Raw genomic sequence first — 20,024 nt, 5'->3', positions numbered from 1 at the left:
ACAGGGATTAACCTGGAAACCTAAACCCAAAGTTATAAGTGGGAAGACAGTAAATTATTGACACTTTAGGAATACCTAAAGTTGCTATCTTGGGAAACAGTCTTTTATTTTAACAGCTAATGTGGTTATATTGTTGTTTTTACTATCTTATAGGTGCTATACTTGGTAGATCAGAAACTCAGGAGTGTCTTTTCTTTAATGCTAATTGGGAAAAAGACAGAACCAATCAAACTGGTGTTGAACCGTGTTATGGTGACAAAGATAAACGGCGGCATTGTTTTGCTACCTGGAAGAATATTTCTGGTTCTATTGAAATAGTGAAACAAGGTTGTTGGCTGGATGATATCAACTGCTATGACAGGTAAGAACGCATTTAAGATTTTATGGTAGTATTGAGGAATTTTCACACTTCCCCTCTTTTTGAAAGGGGAAAGATCAGTGCATGAATATTCACTTAAATGTTTCTTGCTTTTTTAAAAATGGGATTATAAAGAACATTATAACATGCTCTAATGACAGTATATTTTAAAGTAATAAAATAAACATGGCATATTTATGTTTCGTCTTTGATATATTTTGAATAATCTACCCAGTAGTGGGAACTCTGAAATAAAAACCATTTTCCCCAATGTTGTTAGGATTATAAACTTTCAAAATGCCAGTTTTAAGGAAAACATTTTAAAAATTACAAAAGTTTATCTGTTGAAAATCTATCCTCAAGAAGAATAAAACTTAATCATGTGTTTTTCTTTCAGTTTCCTTCTTTATGTATCTGGAAGAAATTGATCTTACTACATTCCCCACCCCCCACCCCCTTTTTTTTTTCTTGCAAAGTAGGCCTTTTGCTCTTTACCCGAAGAGACTTTTTTTTTTTTTTTGACACAGAGTTTCACTCTTGTTGCCCAGGCTGGAGTGCAATGACGCAATCTTGGCTCACTGTGACCTCCGCCTCCCGGGTTCAAGCGATTCTCTTTCCTCAGCCTCCCAAGTAGCTGGGATTACAGGCATGCACCACCATGCCCAGCTAGTTTTGTATTTTTAGCAGAGACAGGGTTTCTCCATGTTGATCAGGCTGGTCTCGAACTCCCGACCTCAGGTTACCCACCTGCCTCAGCCTCCCAAAGTGCTAGGATTACAGATGTGAGCCACCACGCCTGGTCTACCCCAAGAGACATTTTAACTTGACATTCAAAATTTCGTCAGAACTAACACAGTCCTCAAACTACATACTTGTTTTAATTGCTTTACTCTGTACTGGAAGTAAAATACAGTCGTCATGTTATTGACTGCATGTGATCTTTCTGTATGGAGTCCCATAGCTGTTAGGGTGATCCCTTAACTGCCTGGGCCACAGGATTTCTGCTGTGGGTAGGTGCTGAAGACAGGCAGAAGCTGTAAAGTCCTAGATAAACAGACATTTTGGAGCCAGAAAGTACTGCTGTATACAGTGAACACTAGATACTTCTGGATCACTTTTGGGAGCCTCAGTTGATTACCTGGAATCTGTGTTTGATTAGCTCTATGTGACTAAGAGCAAAATGCATTGAATAAACCCTTGAAAATTGGAGTAACTATACTTTTTGTGAGAAATTACAACCCAGTCATTTAGATTTAGATATATATTTCATATTTAGGATGTACTTCTAAGTATGTGAATTTTCCAGGGATTATTTCTATGTCCTTATATATTTTAGCTTCATTACTGATTATCAGCCTCTACTAACAGAAGTGGTCAAGTGATATTTGCTGTTATGAAAGGTAAACAGGAAGAAATCGGGGAAAAATGAGTTTGGGAATCATCTTTATCCCAAACTATCTTTTATCATTTAGTTGGAATCAGGGATTCCTATTCTTTTTTGTAGTAGAAAACTACTTTGCTCTTTACCTAAAGACAGTACTCCAGCTATGTGAGACTCGGATAGTGCCAAAAAGAGTAGTGAGCCATTTTCACTGGAGTCTGCAAGTGTGTTATTCATTGCAAATACTTGCTCTTAGAATGGTAATTACTATACCACCTTTGTGTCTGGAGGTTAAATGCTAATTTTAAACTATAAAATTTTTGTTTTTATACTCTAAATTTGATTGGAAACAAATAGGATAGTAAGAGAAGTAAGAGGAAAAGAAGATTCAAGAATTGTCAAAGTGTGGAAGAAAAGAAAATGATAAAAGAAGAATGAAATTGAATGGTGAAAAGTAACTTTATTGAATTAATTAGGCTAAGTAATCATGTTAATCTGTTGTAATTTGAGACATGATTTTAAATATGTTTTTAAATTTATATTTCTCTTTATAAATTGTTAAAATTTAGCTTTCATTTGTCTTTAAAAAACCTCCTGCCAAATAGATGTTGATGTTGAGTATATTTTAGTTTGATTTTGTTAAAACTCCTATCTCCCTGAAATTTCTTCAGCTTTTCACTTAAGAATTAAATTCTACCTTATTATTCTGACAATTATCAAAAAAGTTCAGTTTGTTATTAAGATACATCTTTTAAGTTCATCTGATGTTGATTTTTTTTTTAATAGGTTTAGCTGTTTATTAGTGGGTGATTAGGATTTGTTCTAGAGGCTAAATCCAGGTCTTTTCATGACTTAAGGTCCTATACAGAAGGCTACTTTATTTTTTTTTTTTGGCTTAATTCTAATCCGTTTGAGTTATTAGGTGCTATATGATTATTGTATACATGTTTGTTTTCTACTTATTGCTCATCTCAACCCTGTTCATTGCATTCAGGGAATTTAAATCTACACTCTAAAAAACAATGACAGTATTAATTTCTCAGCCTAGTTTGGGTTTCTGATGTTGAAATGTTTCACCCATGAGATATGAGCTTTTATCACTTAGCATGTGTATATGTATTTATATGTGTACATACACATACATACACAGTTTTGTATATAGTTTTCAGTTTTTGTATTCACAAAATGGAAATGCTATATTTCCTGTGAGCAAAAGCACTCTTAGACCAAATTGCCTCATTGACTTTATGTCCTCTTCAAGGTTTTCTAATAATTAAAAAAATTTAAAAAGGTGATTGCCTTAGGTTGCTCACAAAAAACCAAATTACAGCAATAGTCTCTAGTAGTCAATGTGATTGTTATAAAATCAGTTGTTAATTTTTCTTTTCTAAAGAGATTTAGTAACAGGAATCCAGGAACATTTTTGGTTTTTAAGAATTATTAGATATTAATATGAATCTTGAAGTTAAATATAAATGGCTAATTTATTATTTTATTTCAGAATAAAAATACCTGTTGTAGGGTCAGTATAATAATATTGATTTTAATTATTTTCTTCTCTGCTTATTTACAGGACTGATTGTGTAGAAAAAAAAGACAGCCCTGAAGTATATTTTTGTTGCTGTGAGGGCAATATGTGTAATGAAAAGTTTTCTTATTTTCCGGAGATGGAAGTCACACAGCGTAAGTTCACAGGAAAAATACATAGGTTTGCTCAGCTGTAGATTGGAAACAAAATATATTTGTGTTGAGGGAATAATTTACCCCTACCTCTTCCCCAAAATTTGAGACTATGACAGATATTTATTATAGAATTTTGTAGACCAAATCTGAGTTATTTTTCCCCCCCTTTTCCACAGCCACTTCAAATCCAGTTACACCTAAGCCACCCTATTACAACATCCTGCTCTATTCCTTGGTGCCACTTATGTTAATTGCGGGGATTGTCATTTGTGCATTTTGGGTGTACAGGCATCACAAGATGGCCTACCCTCCTGTACTTGTTCCAACTCAAGTAAGTTATTGTCCTGTACTTTGTAGTGTTTTAAATTTTATATTTTTGAGAAATATTACTGTGGTGAAACCCACTAACTTATTACAAATTATTTTCCTTTGGAGTTAATTTTTGAATGTTTATTGTCATGAGAACTCTAGCGAACTTTGCAGACTTACTAACGTACCGCGTCCTAAACTTTTCTCACTTTATGGTCGAGGTCGAGTAGAATGAAGGGGTATTCCCATTTCTATTCCTCTTTGGAGAGTTTTACTTTCATGCTCATACTAACCTGCTTTGCTTCTTGAGAAGTCATTTATGATGCAGAAGTGAAATCAACCCTGTCTTTGCCCTCTGTCCCCTCCTCCATTTCTAAATTTCTGCGCCTTTTTCAAGACCACTTGGCAAAACATTTTATCCGTGAGGATAGACTCAGTGAAGTAACCAAAAAAGTATAGTAAAGAGAGGTTTCATAAAGGCTTCAGGAAGATTTATCCATAAAGATGTTTTTGTAGGGAAGAGGAGCAGAAAAGTAACCTTTCTTACCATACGTTGTTGGTAGATCAAGTATTTTTTTTGGTTGCTTCATATCAAGTGTGTACTGAAGACTAAAAACTTTTTTAAGGCTCTTAATTGTCACACATCACACCCCAATTATTTCTGGAAATATAGGTGTGGAGAGTAATCAGATTAAATTCATTAAATTTTCTACATTCTCTTATAATGTAGACACTTTGTGCAGGTCTGGTATTTATAAGGACTTTTCATGGAAGTAGTATTCTACAGGCCTATGAAAACTGGTAACCTTTGGTTTTACTTGCTTGAGATATCTCTGAATTCTAGCTTTTACTGTGTTTCTTTTAACTCTTAAGATCACATTACCTCAGCCTTCTGGATCTCTTGGTGTAACTTTGCTTCTTTAATACCAGAAGGATTAATGGTTAAAACTTGATAGAAGAAAATGGTAAAGTCCTATAATTTAATGACCAAAACAACTCCTTCCCTCTAAGCTTTATTTATATAACACATTTATTTCTCAGTGCTTGCAGCAATCTGTTAGCATTAGATCATGGATTCCCATAATCTTTGTAAGATGTGTATATAGAGAAATAAACCCAAAGGTAAAATACCGTGTTCGGTAATTAGGTAAACATTATTTTGTACACCTTGAGTATTTTAACTTTTAAACAGTAGTAACTAAGTTTGTGGTTCATTAAGAATCATTTCTAAAAAGTGTTTTAAAATAAAAAGTTTTAGTACCTAGTCTCTGTAGTTTACTCCAGATGGCCATAGGATACACTTTACCTTCTGTCAGTGATAACTTTTAAAAAATTTGTTTTAGTATCAAAATTTAGAAGAGAGATTATTCAGTATTATAATAGTTTCCTGAATTTACCAGATCTGTGATATGCTAGAAACAAGCCGGGAACCACATTTATAAATAAATTTGTTAAGGTTTTTATAGGAGGAGTTTTAAAATGTAATCTTATAGATAACACTGATCTGTATACAGTATTGTTACAAAAATGTGCTTAAAGCTTTTCTTAAAGGGCTTTATATCCTATGTATGTGGTCAGTTTTTTAAGAAAGACTAAATAAGGGTTTGGACTTTTAAAAAGGATTGATGTTATTCGTAAATAAGAACCAGGGATTTTCTGTGCGTATCCGTACATCTCTGTGGGTTTTAGATACTTGTTATGGTTAAAGTTACTGTACATATTTATTTAGTACTTACATGCTCTGTCATGAGTTTATATGAATTTGTATGAATTTCTGAAAAATAAGGAAGAAATGTAAAGATTTTGTGATAAAGTGACCTGGTGTGATCAAGCTTTGGTATGAAAAATACAAGATAGGCCTGATTTTATGCTTTCCTTCTGTCATCAACTATGCTGTGGAAAAGGGGCATTGTCATCAGTGTGGAACTTCTGTCATCTCTCGCAGTTTCTGAAGCAGTATTCGTGCTTCAAGTCTTGTTTTTGCTGAGAGATTTGTGCCAACTGTTCTGCAAGACCACTTCGTGGCCATCATGTAACAAAAGGCTTAGTTTTATCTTCTATTTCAAAATAATGATAATTACATCAAGCATTTATTGAACATTTTACAGTGTACTAGGGCACTGTTAAGTTACATTATACATAAAGATATAAATTATATGGGAACATATAAAAAAGCATAAAATATTTTTTTCAATGATTTCCAAGTTGTAAGACTGATATCATCTTTGGAATTTGTTAAAAAATACAAATTTTGGGACCACACTCCTGAAAGTATGGAATGGGGCATGGGATGTTATGTTTTTAATAAGCTTCCCAGGCGATTCTGGTGACCAGCCAGGTATGGAAAATACTAATTTACTTTTATCTCACAGAGTTGTTTATGTAGTAAAATCTCCATTTTATATATAGAAAAATCTGACCCAAGGACTCTTTGACACTAAAGCTTTGTTCTTATTACTTATGCTGTTCTCCCTCTTTTTTCATAAAGCAAATGCCTTTTCTTTCATATAACTCAGTAAACTTTTCTGCCATCTCAAAATCATCCTGTAGGCTAATTTATTTTCCTACTTTTGGATATTGAATAGTTTGTATGACTACTAAAATGAGGAATAACATCATCTTATGTAAACATTGTCTCACGTAGGACAAAAAGAGAAGTAACTAAGTCATAGATACATAGAAGGGCATATTCATGTGTTTTCCATTAAAAATTTCCAAAAATTCTAAAGTACATTTTGGAATAGGGTTGATGACCCTTTTTAGAATAGGGTTTATAAACATGTGATTGGGCTGTAGATAAAAATTTCTGTGCTTGAGTTGATACTGCCAATTCCTATTAAGACTTTTTCGAAGGGTAGGAGAAGTAGGAGAGAGATATTTGAAGTCTTAAAGTGACTTCTGTATTTCACCCCATATTCATGTCCCCATATTTCAACTTTAATTCTACACCAGTTAGGAAAATATCTTACAGTCTTGCCCCGGATTTTTGGAACATTCTTCTTCTGGATTCTTTAAGTGCTTTTAGACAGTGCCATAACATTTGTCATTCTTTTTCTTAGGGAGACTTTTCCTCAAAGCCTTGGCTAAAGGGTGGTTTGTGAGTGAACTGGTCTGTTGTAAGACATTGTTCTCATTATTAGTAAGCTGGTTCTGGCAGTTAGGTGAGGGATTCTTCATCTCTATGACATCAAATTGTTTAGAATTTTTCCTGGTTGTGTTAGTATTTTATCCTGAAGAAGTGATGTGGGGGTATAAGTACTTTAAAATCTGGTCTTTCATTATGGTTCCTAGTAACCAATAAAAATACAAATTCTGGAATAAATTTAGCACAGTTGAAGGCACAGAAAAAAGCAGTTTGCTGGTCGTTTTTTTTTCGTAAGTCCTATATTTCTGTCATTGTTTCATGGTATCATTTTATTCTTATTCATCCTGGGTGAAAGCCTTGGAGACAACTATTCTTGGCTCTGTCATTTACCAAGTCCTGTTGATTCACCTTTTCATCCTAATTGATCCTATTGTAGTTCAGGACATTATTACTCCTAAGGCTAAGATTATTTCTATAATCTCAAAGTTGGTCTTCTTGCTTCCATTTCTGTCCCTTCATCTGTACTATTGCCAGAATAGCATTTTACATGTTTGATTATGTTACTTATATGTTTAAAATATGTGTGGGCTCTCAGTGAGCCACAGCAAAGAAGACCAAGTTGGAGCATGACATGTGGTCTTCCATACTCTCTTTGTCTTTTGGCACTTTCTTCCCATTACACCCCAAAACATCTGTCATATGCATCTAACATTGTATTAGTTGTAATCCTCCTTGAAAGATTTGAGAAAATAGTGCTTGGGTCATTCTTTCATTTGTCATTCAGATAAATAACCCCAGTTGAGAAGGGCTCATAATGTGTTTTATTCTCCCACTAGATTGTAAGCCTCTTGAAGATGAGGTATGTATTGTAATCACTACTGTGTCTTACACAGTATTTGTATGGAATAATCGTTCAGTAAGTGCTGAATTGCTGAACTGAGTTTGTTGCATATGGAATTATACTGAGATGATAACGTAGTATGTCTAGGGATTCCTTTAATAAACACTCCGGTGCTTTAGGTCTTTGCCTTGAGAGAAATCTTGAGGCCATGATTTTGCAGGGGGCTGTAAAATAAGTTGAAGTATTTCAGGCATTTATAAGAGAATGACATTATTCAGTTCTTTCAATTGAATGACATTATTCAATCACACATTGAAGCATCCTATCTGTTTTCGTTACCCAGCTCACTTTTCTTTTGCCTGTGCTGAAACTATCTTCCCACATATAGGAAGATGCTTTTATAATATGCATTGAGTAAACCGAATGCAAACTGGTTTTTCTAGTGACAGTGAGTCATGAATATGAGGGAATTGATGGACTCTATTATTAAGAAGTCTTATTGTGGTTAGAGTTAATGCAGTTTCAGTAAAATGGCGCCGCTTTCATAACCATATGTGAGCTTGTTTCCTGCATATAAGATCTATATTTGTGCTGATAAAATACCACTTGATAAGAAAATGAATTTTAAGGGTTAGAAATGACCTACCTTTAACAAGGCACGAAGTTAGCTTCTTGTTTACTTTGAAAGGCTATTTAAGTAGCACTTCAGTATTGAAAATTAATTCTTTCTTAAATAACATCAGCATGTTCAGTCTTTATGATAGTTTGTCTAGGTGTGGGTCTGATAAGGACTAAAGCTTTGGGATACCTAAATTAGGCATACAAAATAATCCTTTTGACCTTAGCCTTTAAGTAATAATAGGTTGTCATTTCATGCTATGTCAGATTACTGTTCACTGAGAAACCAAGCTATCTGTGAAAATGCTTTGTGGGATTTTCTTCTTGAACATGAGTTTATGTATTTAAAATTAATAAGAATCTGAAAGGGTAGGAAAACATTTTTCAGCCAAGTTAATTTAGAAGAGTATACTGCTTCCTTATTGGGGAAGGGTGCAGGAGAAATTTACTAAATTTATTGAGTATTTAATATGCTAATAACAAGTTATACTTACAAAATAAATACTATATTCATAGAAACATGTCTTATAATAGGTTGACTACTGATTGGAGTGTATGAACACATCTCTTTCTCTTCTGCTTTTTCTCTCTTCATGTAAAATTCTCTTCTAATTAAAAAGTTAATTATAAATACATGCTTGTGGTATCAAGACAAACGGTATAGAAAGAAGTATGAAAAAATAGAATCATTTTCTCCTCTTTTCCCTTTCTCTGTCACTTTCCTGAAATAATCAATTTTAACAGATCGGTGTGTATCCCTTGGCACCTTTCTCTAACCTTATTTTTTTGAGTATATATCTTTTCTTTTTTATGAGCTATAAACTATTCCACAACTGGCTTATTTTAATTTAACAGTATATGGACAGCTTTTCAGATTTATATTTTTAATGTTTTATTAAATTATGTGTTTTTAAGTGAAATGTAATGGAGTTTTATTGTATGCTTATGAAATACCAAAATTTGATTTTTTGGTAAAAATTGTGTATATTTAAATTGTACAATGTGATTTTTTTTAAGCTTAGAGTTTGTATTAGGTTTCTGCTAAGACAGAGAACTCACATCTCACAAATCTTTGCAACTGTATTTTTTTAGTGTGTTTAAAATATGACATAATGCTGTTGTCTTATGCATGAGCATTCTTTGTGTGTGTGTGGGTGTGTGTATGTGTATGTCTAAGAAATAGTATAGGGCTACTATAGATGTTGTTCTGTGTCCTACCTTGGTGTGTGATTATTTTTGTATTAGTAACCTAAATTACAACTTACTTTAATATATACTTCTAATTGTGGGGAGAAGTGTCATAAGTTATCTCGATATGCAGCTTGACAAAAAAAATTACTCTCATCAGGCATATATAATTTATTCCACTTACAAATGCTCAGACAAGGCCAGTTGGAGATTGTCCAAAATTCTGTGTCCGAAAGCAAAAAGGGAGGAAGGGGTGAAGGTAAACAATTTAAACCTTTATCAATAGCTTAAAATAAGGTAAAGTTGCACATTAAAATTAATTAATGCACCTTATTTCTAAGAGTGACTTCTGATTAAATTTTGAAATCTTGAGTTCAGGTTTTCTTTGGCTTGTACAGGTTCTCTGTCAGTTGATTGGTGCATATGGACCAGAGTATATCATTTATCCTCCTTCTCTGGCAAGGAGATGTGTATTTAGGACGAAGTGAGTTTGTTTTTTTCCTGTGTTCTTCATTTCCTGGACCTCATCCTAGACCTTGTTCTTTCATTCCTAGTTACTTCATTGCTGTCAAATCTTTTTTTTTTTTTAATTAGGATAATAGAAATGAAAAACATCCCATTGTTAGCTAAAGCTGCTTGTAGCAGATGAGCTAGGAATTGTTCAGTGTTTTCATTTTTGCTTAACTGCTCACTCAATGCTTGATTGCCTACGGTGTGCCAGGCATCATGCTGTGTGTATGGTAAAAGTGGCAAGAGGGCAGTACTTGCTTCCCCTTCTGGGGCCTACAGTTAATATGTAGGTGAAATAACACAGGATGATGGACTGTAGCCTGGAAATGAAAGGCAAAGAGTGTAAGAAGTGAGTTGCTTCAACAATTTTAGGCAAAGACTGGAGGAAGGGAGGAAAAATGTCTTATTCCAGATCTGTGCTGATTGGGAGAGGAGCCACATGTGGGTGCCTAGCTAATGCTAAGTGCTCAGTAAGTATTCACTGTTATTGGTGTTAGAGTAACAGCTTCAAAATTGAACTGAAACAGAATCATTTTTACTGAAATTATTGTTGATATATGTTAATACTTTGAAATTAATTGGTGTAATAAAAGATTCATTTTGAGTATTATATCAGGCACTATACAGATCTCTTTACACATATTAACTCATTTAATTTGTTAGTACCATGGGGTTCTGTCCTATTTATCAAGTCCATTTTATTTTAGTTTATTTTTTTATTTTACTTTTTACTTTAAATTCTGGGATACATGTGCAGAACATGCAGGTTTGTTAACTAGGTGTATCTGTGCCATGGTGGTATGCTGCACCTATCAACCCATCAGCTAGGTTTTAAGCCCCACATGCATTAACTATTTGTCCTGATGCTCCCCTTCCCTTGTTCCCCTGTCTCTTGACAGGCCCCAGTGTATGTTGTTCCCCTCCCTGTGTCCATGTGTTCTCATTGTTCTACTCCCACTTATGAGTGAGAACGTGTGGTGTTTGGGTTTCTGTTCCTGGGTTAGTTTGCTGAGGATTATGGCTTCCAGCTTCATCCATGTCCCTGCAAATGACATGATCTCATTCCTTTTTATGGCTGCATAGTATTTCATGGTATATACGTACCACATTTTCTTTATCCAGTCTATCATTGATGGGCATTTGGGTTGGTTCTTGTCTTTGCTGTTGTGAATAGTGCTGCCGTAAATATACGTGTGCATGTGTCTTTATAACAGAATGATTTATATTCCTTTGGGTATGTACCCAGTAATGGATTGCTGGGTCAAATGGTATTTCTGATTCTAGATCCTTGAGGAAATCACCACACTGTCTTCTTCTATGGTTGAACTAATTTACATTCCCACCAACAGTGTAAAAGTGTTCCTATTTCTCCACAGCCTCACCAGCACCTGTTGTTACTTGACTTTTTAATAATCAGCCATTCTGACTTTTGTGAGATGCTATCTCATTGTAGTTTTGAAGTCCGTTTTATAGATAAGAAAATTGAGGCATTCATAGATGAAGTGACTTGGCTTAGAGTCACCCTAGTGGGTGGCAAAGCCTGGGCATTTATATCCAAGGATTATTGCCCATTGATTGAATGGCTTATTTCAATAAATAATTAAGTGGAGTCCATAAAAAAACCAAAGCAGGGGCTAGGTGTGGTGGCTCACACCTGTAATCCCAGCACTTTAGGAGGCCGAGGTGGGTGGATCACCTGAGGTCAGGAGTTTGAGACCAGCCTGGCCAACATGGGAAAACAACATGGGGAAACCCTGTCTCTACTAAAAATACAAAAATTAGCCAGGCTTGGTGGCGCACACCTGTAATCCCAGCTACTTGGGAGGCTGAGGCGGGAGAATTGCTTGAACCTGGGAGGCAGAGCTTGCAGTGAGCTGAGACCATGCCACTGCACTCTAGCCTGGGTGACAGAGAGAGACTCTGTTTCAAAAAAAAAAAGCCAAACGAAAAGAAAAAAAAAAAAAACACAAAGTAGGATAAAGAATCAGAGTATATAAACTACATTTAAAATAGTTTTCATAGTGACTATATGTGGCCTTGTAGATAACCATTTTACCGTCTCACAGTTTATTCACGTGTAACATGGTCTCTTTTCTGGTTTTTTCAGCTACACTTGCAGAATACAGATATGAAAATAAATCAAAATAAACTTCTGTAGCCAGTCATAAACCTGATTCTTTTAAGCGGCAACCCCAAAAGGAGAATGGGCATGCCTACGTTTCTTTCAGACTTAACTCCAGTGCTGGCTACCTTGAGGTGCTCTACTTCTTAGGGAACATATCCAGAATCTTCATTTCACCTGCCTTGGCCTTTCTTTGCTTTCCTTTCGAGAGGAATAGGATGAGAGAAACTGTAGGAAGTAGGAATTATCACAGAGGAATTTTGACTATCTAATTGGATGGAATCATTGCTGTGCAATTGACATGTCAATATTGTTGAATCTCTTAATATATGTCTTGCTTTCCTTAGTTCAGAAGCATTGTCCTTGCATATACTGTATTATTTAAAATTCTGTTTCTATTCTGCTTGGCAGGATAGTCTTTTTAAAATTTAAAATGGTAAAATTTCTTAGAATGTAAAATAATTAGTTGATATTAAGAGGAAACAAATTCAGAATTTGTCAGTTTTCATATAGTTTGGATAGGAGGACCTTAATTCGTCCTGGTAATCCTAAAAAGTTGTTGAGTGAGGTATCTCCACTCCCAGAAAAAAATTAGTCTCTCTCTCTCTAGATACAGAGATACAGATATTTCTTGGAATGGTTTGAATAGTAAATAAAAGAAAACTTATAGTACATATCATATATACATGTTTACAGTATATAAACAAAAATCTCTATTTTCTAGAAAGAGTTTTTGTATTCCAGATCTGTGTATCTGTTTACTAAATGTCTCCATTTATATGTCTCCAAGCACTTACCATTCACAGGTAGTGATTGTCTCACACAAACCTGGTTGTCAGTAAATGGAACCACTGTCCATTTGGTTGCATAAGCCAGGAAACTAGGATGTCTCAACTCTGTTTTTCACCTTAGCTGCTTCCCCCTAGTACTTACTCCATTTCTCAAGGGTGTTCTCCACAGGGAAATCTTCTCAGACTTTACCTGTCATTATAAGTCAGGTTTCTCTTTACAGATGTTGAAGGTACTGAATTCCTTTTTATTAGTGTGAATTGGTGATTAGTCTTTCTGTCCTGCACTGCTGCAAGCTTCATGAGAGCCTGGCTAGTCAGTGCCTGGCACAGACTAGTTACTCAGTAAAATTTGTTGGATGAATGAATGAATGAACTATTCTTCATTCTTTTCTGATATTTGGCAGTAGTTTTTTTTCCACTTCAAGGATAAGCAGCAAATCTTCTTCTCACCTACAAACCTAATAGCTTGATATTAATGTGCAGATTGGATTTTCACCGTTACCTACAGTTATAGTATATAATAGTCAAGCTACATTTTCTATATTGTGAATCCAGAGTTTTGTTTGCTTTTTGCTTAGTTGTATATTTTAGTGCATTTTATTTTACTTTATTTTTATTTTTGGAGATGAGGTATCGCTCTGTCACCCAGGCTGGAATGCAGTGGCATGATCACAGCCCACTGCAGCCTCAACCTCCCAGACTCAAGATGTCTTCCCTCCTCAGACATCCGAGTAGCTGGGACCACAGGCATGTGCAACCACGCCCAGCTAATTTAAAAATTTTTTTTTGTAGAGAAGGGATCTCCCTATGTTGCCTAGGCTGGTCTCGAACTCCTGAGCTCAAAGATCCTCCTGCCTTGGCCTCCCAAAATGCAGAGATTATAGGTATGAGCCATCACACCTGGCCATTTAAAAAAATTTTGCTTTACCCCTCTTATTTTGTCATGTAGTTTATGCATTGAGGACTGTTGCTGGTGTCTCTTGTTTGTTTATTCTAATCCTCATTTATTGAGAAGTGTATTAAGCAAACATATGTGGTTATTTTGTATTTATTCATGTACTTAAGTGAATGTATTTTTTTTATTCTGTTTTTAACTTCATATTTTGTTGCATAGTTGATATTTTGAGGCTTGTTTTTGGTGTCAGTTTGGGTTATTTTATAGCCTATCCTAATGTTCATTTCTTGGGAAATGTATTGGGCAGAGACATACTTTTTGGTAAGATGTATGGATAGCACCTACTTGCATAGTGCTAGTATAGTGTCATCCTTATCTCTGAAAACACCTGTATTTAAACAAGATCTGAGAGATCCTTGAGCCTTTGGAAACCATAGTCTAGTTATTCAGTTGGCATGTATTTCTTTCAAGGGATTAATTTTACTCTGGAGTACTGGATGAGATGTTTTGATAGTAGGATTATCTCAGCCTTTTGGATGAATTATAAACACTCTTGAATCATTATCACAGGAATAAAATCTAGAAGGAAGAAAACTAGTTAAGCAACTGGTACAGATAAATGAGTTGTCAGTTCTGTTTTGTGGGTGCTATTGTTCTCTATAGAAATATTGGAAACTGGGGAACATAACCATTATCCATTGGAGGAATTCTCAGCCTTCCCTACCGCTGGTGATCATATTTCTTTTAATTTTAAATTTAGACCCTTACCTATTTTGGGATGACTGGAAAAATGAAAATCCTGTTCTCTGTCAGTGTCTGAGTGTCTTTAGAATGTGAGATGTGTGATTACTTGTTCCCAGGGCCACCACTGCTTAACTGCTTCACCTTGATGTGCTGGGCAAGTAGGTTTGATAATACTCTGTCACTATGTTTTACTTAATTCTGATGATCTTGTTTTCCTGTCTTAGTTTCTTGCCATGGTGTATTATAGTGCACGCACCTAGCCACCAGAAACATTTTTCTGTCTCACCATTATGATTCTGTCTTCCATGAAAGGGAAGTGAGGCAGTTCAGGAAATAGGAAATTCTAGAGGTTCTTAAGACAACTATCAGAAAGTCTGAGAAACTGATTCTAGCTATATGTAAATTTGTTAGGGCTGCTAGCTCGTTTTTGCTAAAGGCAATACTGCCCTCTAGTGTCAAGAAGGCAGTTCCAATTTGTAAATTCTTTGTTTTCTAATTTAGACTCTAGAGGCTCTTAGAAAAATAAATAATCATTATTTAAGACTTGGTTTAGTTTGTTTGCAGGGATGAAGTCATTGGATCAGTTAACTTGGGATTATACTGGAGTCAAGAATTTGTTTACTACCTGTCTCTCATATCTAAGGGGTTCTTTTTGATATTACTTTCCTCTGTTTATAAGGAAAGTGTTCCCTATCTTTATTTAAACAATGTAAAACATTGGATCATTGCCAACTTTTAAAATACTAAACCATTATTCTCTTTCCTTCACTTTTGTAACTGATGTGTCATTTTTCATTTCATTCTGGATATGAATCGTAATTTCTTTTGCCTGTGTTTTTTCTTCACAAGCACGCCTTTCATATAATGATAGAGGTAAGATGCATTGATGTTTGTTTTATGGTTGTGGAACTTTCTGTGGATGCATACTAAACATTTTGTTCTTAGATTTTTGTTGTTGTTACTGCTTTACTGTGCATCCTCTATAATTTATACATTTATGTCATAAAGGGTTCTCCCTCACCCAGCTTTTATTATTAAAACATGATTGATTTGACTTAGGAATGGCTTTTAGTTTTAAGAGACTAACAGTATTTATATTTATTTAAGGTAGGATGTAGAAAAAACTGTTTTACTTGATTAGAAGTTAACACCTTAACGGCTCCATTCGCCTCAAAAACCTTGTATTGGTTAATTTTTTTAATATGTCATTAGTTTAAATGTCAGCATGTGTTCATTTTTAACAGGGGTCGATTTTCTAATCCAGCCCATTGTATTTAAATGTGAAATAGATATTTTTAGATAGCTTCATCTTTGGCATCTTTAGCAAATGAACTAGCTACAGGAGTATAATTTTTGATGATATTTTGTTATCCGAGGTTTAAGCGTTTAATTAGATTAAAATTCACCCTTCAAATGGAGAACTCAGAATAAGTAAAATGATCAGAGATGACTTTGTAGCTTCCCACCTCTAATAATTTATTCCACTGTTGGTTATAGTAATGATATTGGTTAGTGGTTTGGGGGCAGGGGATTACTTTTTACAGGTTATCATTTCAGTATGTGTTCTCAACCTGATACCATAATTTTCACATATAAATGAGTAAAGAAGAAATGTTATCAGAACCGTGTTCGAATGCATATCTTTTTAGTTTTGCAAAATAGCATGGATGTTGTAAGAGAACTGGAAATTTAGGCAAGTTTTTAGGAATTCTGAAATCCTTATAGGTGCCTCTCTGCTCCCCATTGGTTTCTCTATGTAGCCAGGTAAAGCCATATTTTGTGGATGACATCAGAAATTGCTTGTCATTTTGAAATTTATGTCTACATTTGTCTTCCCAGGGGCTTATATATTTTAAAGGTATACATTTTTATTTTTAGAATCAAGTATTGATTTTTTTGTGAATAAATTACTATAATGATGCCAATTAATTGAAAATCATTTCTAATATTCTTACAGGATTAGTAAAACTTAGAGATGAATTTAAAGTTTCATTCAAGTAATTTTTTATTTAAAAAAGATTAGAGATTTTATAATCTGTCCTACAGTTACCCATTTTTGAACCCAATCTTTTGAGTATTAAGGAATATTATTTAAAATTACATTTTTGAAAAGCTCATGTCATTGCTAAAGGTTTTGAGATTCTACAGGAAGACCTTGTAGACCTTTTTCTCACCCTTTCCAAATTGACCAGTATTCTTTCTAATTGAAGCTTTTACCTTTTAAGTAATTTTGACAACAGTATTTTTTCTGGCTGTTACTATACAATATTGAATAAATTATAGTAGGAGGGTGATCTAAGATTATTTCTTTATGAAATAATGGTAGCTTAGAAACTTGTTAAACAGAGCCCTGGGAATGTATGGGAACTTGAAGTATATGCATTTGGAAAACATTTAATGAACTTTTTTTTTCTAAATGTAGATATTGAAAATTATTATGTTTTCTAAAATTAATGTTATACTAAAATCGTAGTTTGAAGTGCTGACATATTAATTGTGGATTAAATAATCTATATTTTATTTTATGGACTGAATCATATTCATGTTGTTGATATCCTTTAGAACAGAGAATGGGTAGTGTGTAGATTAGCTATAGAGACATTACCAGTCAATGTACATAAAAGCTACTAAAAAATCTTAATATTGTAATTTAGCACTGTATTCCCTCTACCTAGTTACTTTTCCTCTTCAGCTTTCAGCCATTTTCTGCATACTTTAGTTTTTAGTTTTTGGCATCCCCTCTGGTTTGAAACATATCTCTCTACCTTTCTAACATTTTCTATTTAGTTTAAATATGTCTTTATGCATTTATACAATAACTCTTTGCCCTTGAGGACTGAATGATTTCCTTTCCTGTAGAAGGGTTGTTTTCAAGCTTTTTTGGTCCTGTCTCCACATTCATATAAGCAGTCTGCTCTGATCAGTAGAATCTCTCGGATGGAGATGATCACTTGAAGAATGAGGGAGGGAGGGTGTAGTTTTTAATAAAAACTCTCTGGAGGTTCTTGTGTCCTCTCCACTGAGAATCACACTTGAGAGCCCATCCTTCCTATAAGATTTATATCTGACCTCCTTGACCCATCACTCTGCTAAACAGAAACGTTCTTTCATGTTTTGAATGTGGGAAGGACAAGCAACTTGTACATGGAAAAAAAAAAAATCTGAGTTTGAAATGAGTCACAAGAAGTCTTTTGTTTTATCTTACTGTTTAGGAATTCTAAAGCCATTTTATAAAGATGGTTTCATTTAGAAGAAGAAATCACATGTTTTTCCTACATAACACCTTGCAATGTTTCTGTTGCTGAGGTTCTTTCTAGTACACAGTATACTTTTAAAACTCCTGAGTGACACCAGTGAGCTGAGTGATGCCTAAAGAAAGCACTAACTGTCTTTGAGGCATTAGAAGAAGAGATAAAAAGAAAGGCAGAGAGGATGCATCGATCTGGGATCACATACCATTTCCAAGTGTCTGAGGTGCCGCCCAGTGTCATCATATCAGTTGCTTTTGCCACAGAAATTTTAGTTCCTCCTCAAAATACTCATTATGCAGCCCTCCAAACTCTTCTGTTGCTTTTCTCTGGAAGCTTTCCAAAAGGCTTCCTGCATCTTGCTTTAGTTGCAGATAGGGAACTGAGAGAATGCTTTCAGTGAAGGGTTGCATTCTGCTTTGATAGGATTCCCTTGTGATTTGTAGATGCTGTATTCCTATTTATATATTATGTTTGCTCTATTTTAAAAAAAACTATAGCAGTGCACGTTTCTTTCATTTACCATATCCTGTTATCTACTATGATGACCACTTCTTTTCTGGATTTTTATTCATACTTCTTTGCCAGTCAGTCAGTTCCAAAACACAAATGATTTTTTATCTCAGATCAAAGGGGTGAATTGTTAATATGTTTAAAATTAGAATGAACCAAGCAGTTTGGTTAAAGAAATATTTACTTACATATTTCCTGTATGTGCTTTCTATTTGATATACCTATCTGCAATGTGTTTAAGAATGACTGCGGGTATCTCTGAGATTAATGAAGAAAAAATTTAAACAGTCACTGGAGAAAGTAATAGATCTTCAGGAGAGGTTTTTGCTGATATATAGTCATAATTTGCTGTTTCTGGCACTTTTCAAATCATCCTCCTCGAAGTACACACTGGATGAAACAAATGAAATATTGTTAGGAGTATTTCATAGTTCACAGAAAATCTTAGTGGGGAAAATTAGTGAGACTGATCATAAAGATTTTAGATCTTTTCTCCTGTGGTACATATATAGCAATAATGCTGAACATTATTATGAAAACTCTTAATTCAGGTTGCCTGCCTTGTGCTCACTATAGATAATTAGTAATCTAATTATGGCAACATTGAAGTTAATGTCATCCATATGTGTTTACTGTTTCTGTCAGTTGACTTTTCAGTATACTCACTTTTTTTCTCATTTTCAGAGTTGATGTGTATCATGTTCTGCTTATTTATAGTATTATTATTATTTATCTGTAGGACCCAGGACCACCCCCACCTTCTCCATTACTAGGTTTGAAACCACTGCAGTTATTAGAAGTGAAAGCAAGGGGAAGATTTGGTTGTGTCTGGAAAGCCCAGTTGCTTAACGAATATGTGGCTGTCAAAATATTTCCAATACAGGTATGTTTATTGCAGTTTTGTCATCTTACATATATATTTTATGGCTAGGTCATCATAACTCAGAAATAGTCTCAAAACAGAAGCCATATGTTCCAAGGTGGTTCTTTGTGATACTGGGGAAAGCAGTTAGCTCTTTTAATGCCTGCCTTTGCATCTGAGAAATTGAATTGTTAGTATAACAATTACTATGTTTGTCTGAAGTGGTGGAATTAAATGAATGCATAGATGATCTTTTGCCAATGAAAATTCTATAGAAATGTTAAATAAAGATAAAGATTGCAATAAACAAGTCTAATTGAGTGGTTAAATTTTAATATCCCCCTACATTGTCAGAAAAATCAAACAGAAAAACAAAAGAGTAGTATACTTTGTTTTAGAATTGGTATTTGGAGGTACATCACCAGACTTGATTTACTTTTATTCTACTTTGAGTGTTTACTTATTTAAGTTTTTGTTTGATGCATTTTCAGAGGCAATCAAGACTTCAAATAATTGGTTTACTGTTGCATTGTTTTTAAGGTTGGCTGGACTTCTCATAAAACTCTGATCTAATGTACCTCTGAGCTATTCTTGTGTTTTGTTTTGTTCCGTTGGTGGTATAGATTTATGATGATTCTGTTTTCCCCATCTCTTGCTTATATACCCTGGCAGCTCATGATATCTTTGGTACTGACGTCTTGGCTGGATTTTGTGTTGCAGGCTCTACCACTATACTTAGAGAGTGGATGTTTCTTTTTCCAAAGTTATCATATAAGCAATTTCTTTGTCTTAACATACCTAGATTTTAACCTTTTTACCTCCTCTGTTCAGTCTATGAACTGTTTACATAGAGTTTATGAACTGTATTACATTTTT

General features: G+C 34.4%; 1 protein-coding gene across 4 annotated transcripts in view; it reads left to right on the top strand.

The window, feature by feature from the left end:
- Nucleotides 1-20,024, top strand: part of ACVR2A (activin A receptor type 2A) — an 88,299-nt gene that overhangs the window by 52,860 nt on the left and 15,415 nt on the right. For 2 of the 4 annotated variants that reach the window (XM_030801009.1, XM_030801008.1), the window contains exons 2-6: nt 154-361; nt 3,313-3,422; nt 3,599-3,753; nt 15,375-15,398; nt 19,026-19,169. In XM_030801009.1, coding sequence (XP_030656869.1) covers nt 154-361; nt 3,313-3,422; nt 3,599-3,753; nt 15,375-15,398; nt 19,026-19,169 — 641 coding nt within the window. The remainder of the gene's footprint in view (nt 1-153; nt 362-3,312; nt 3,423-3,598; nt 3,754-15,374; nt 15,399-19,025; nt 19,170-20,024) is intronic. The other 2 variants (XM_030801011.1, XM_030801010.1) reach the window with 1 other exon arrangement.

The sequence above is a fragment of the Nomascus leucogenys genome, chromosome 20 (assembly GCF_006542625.1).
Source record: "Nomascus leucogenys isolate Asia chromosome 20, Asia_NLE_v1, whole genome shotgun sequence".
Taxonomy (NCBI): domain Eukaryota; kingdom Metazoa; phylum Chordata; class Mammalia; order Primates; family Hylobatidae; genus Nomascus; species Nomascus leucogenys.
This window is presented reverse-complemented; position numbering and strand designations above follow the sequence as displayed.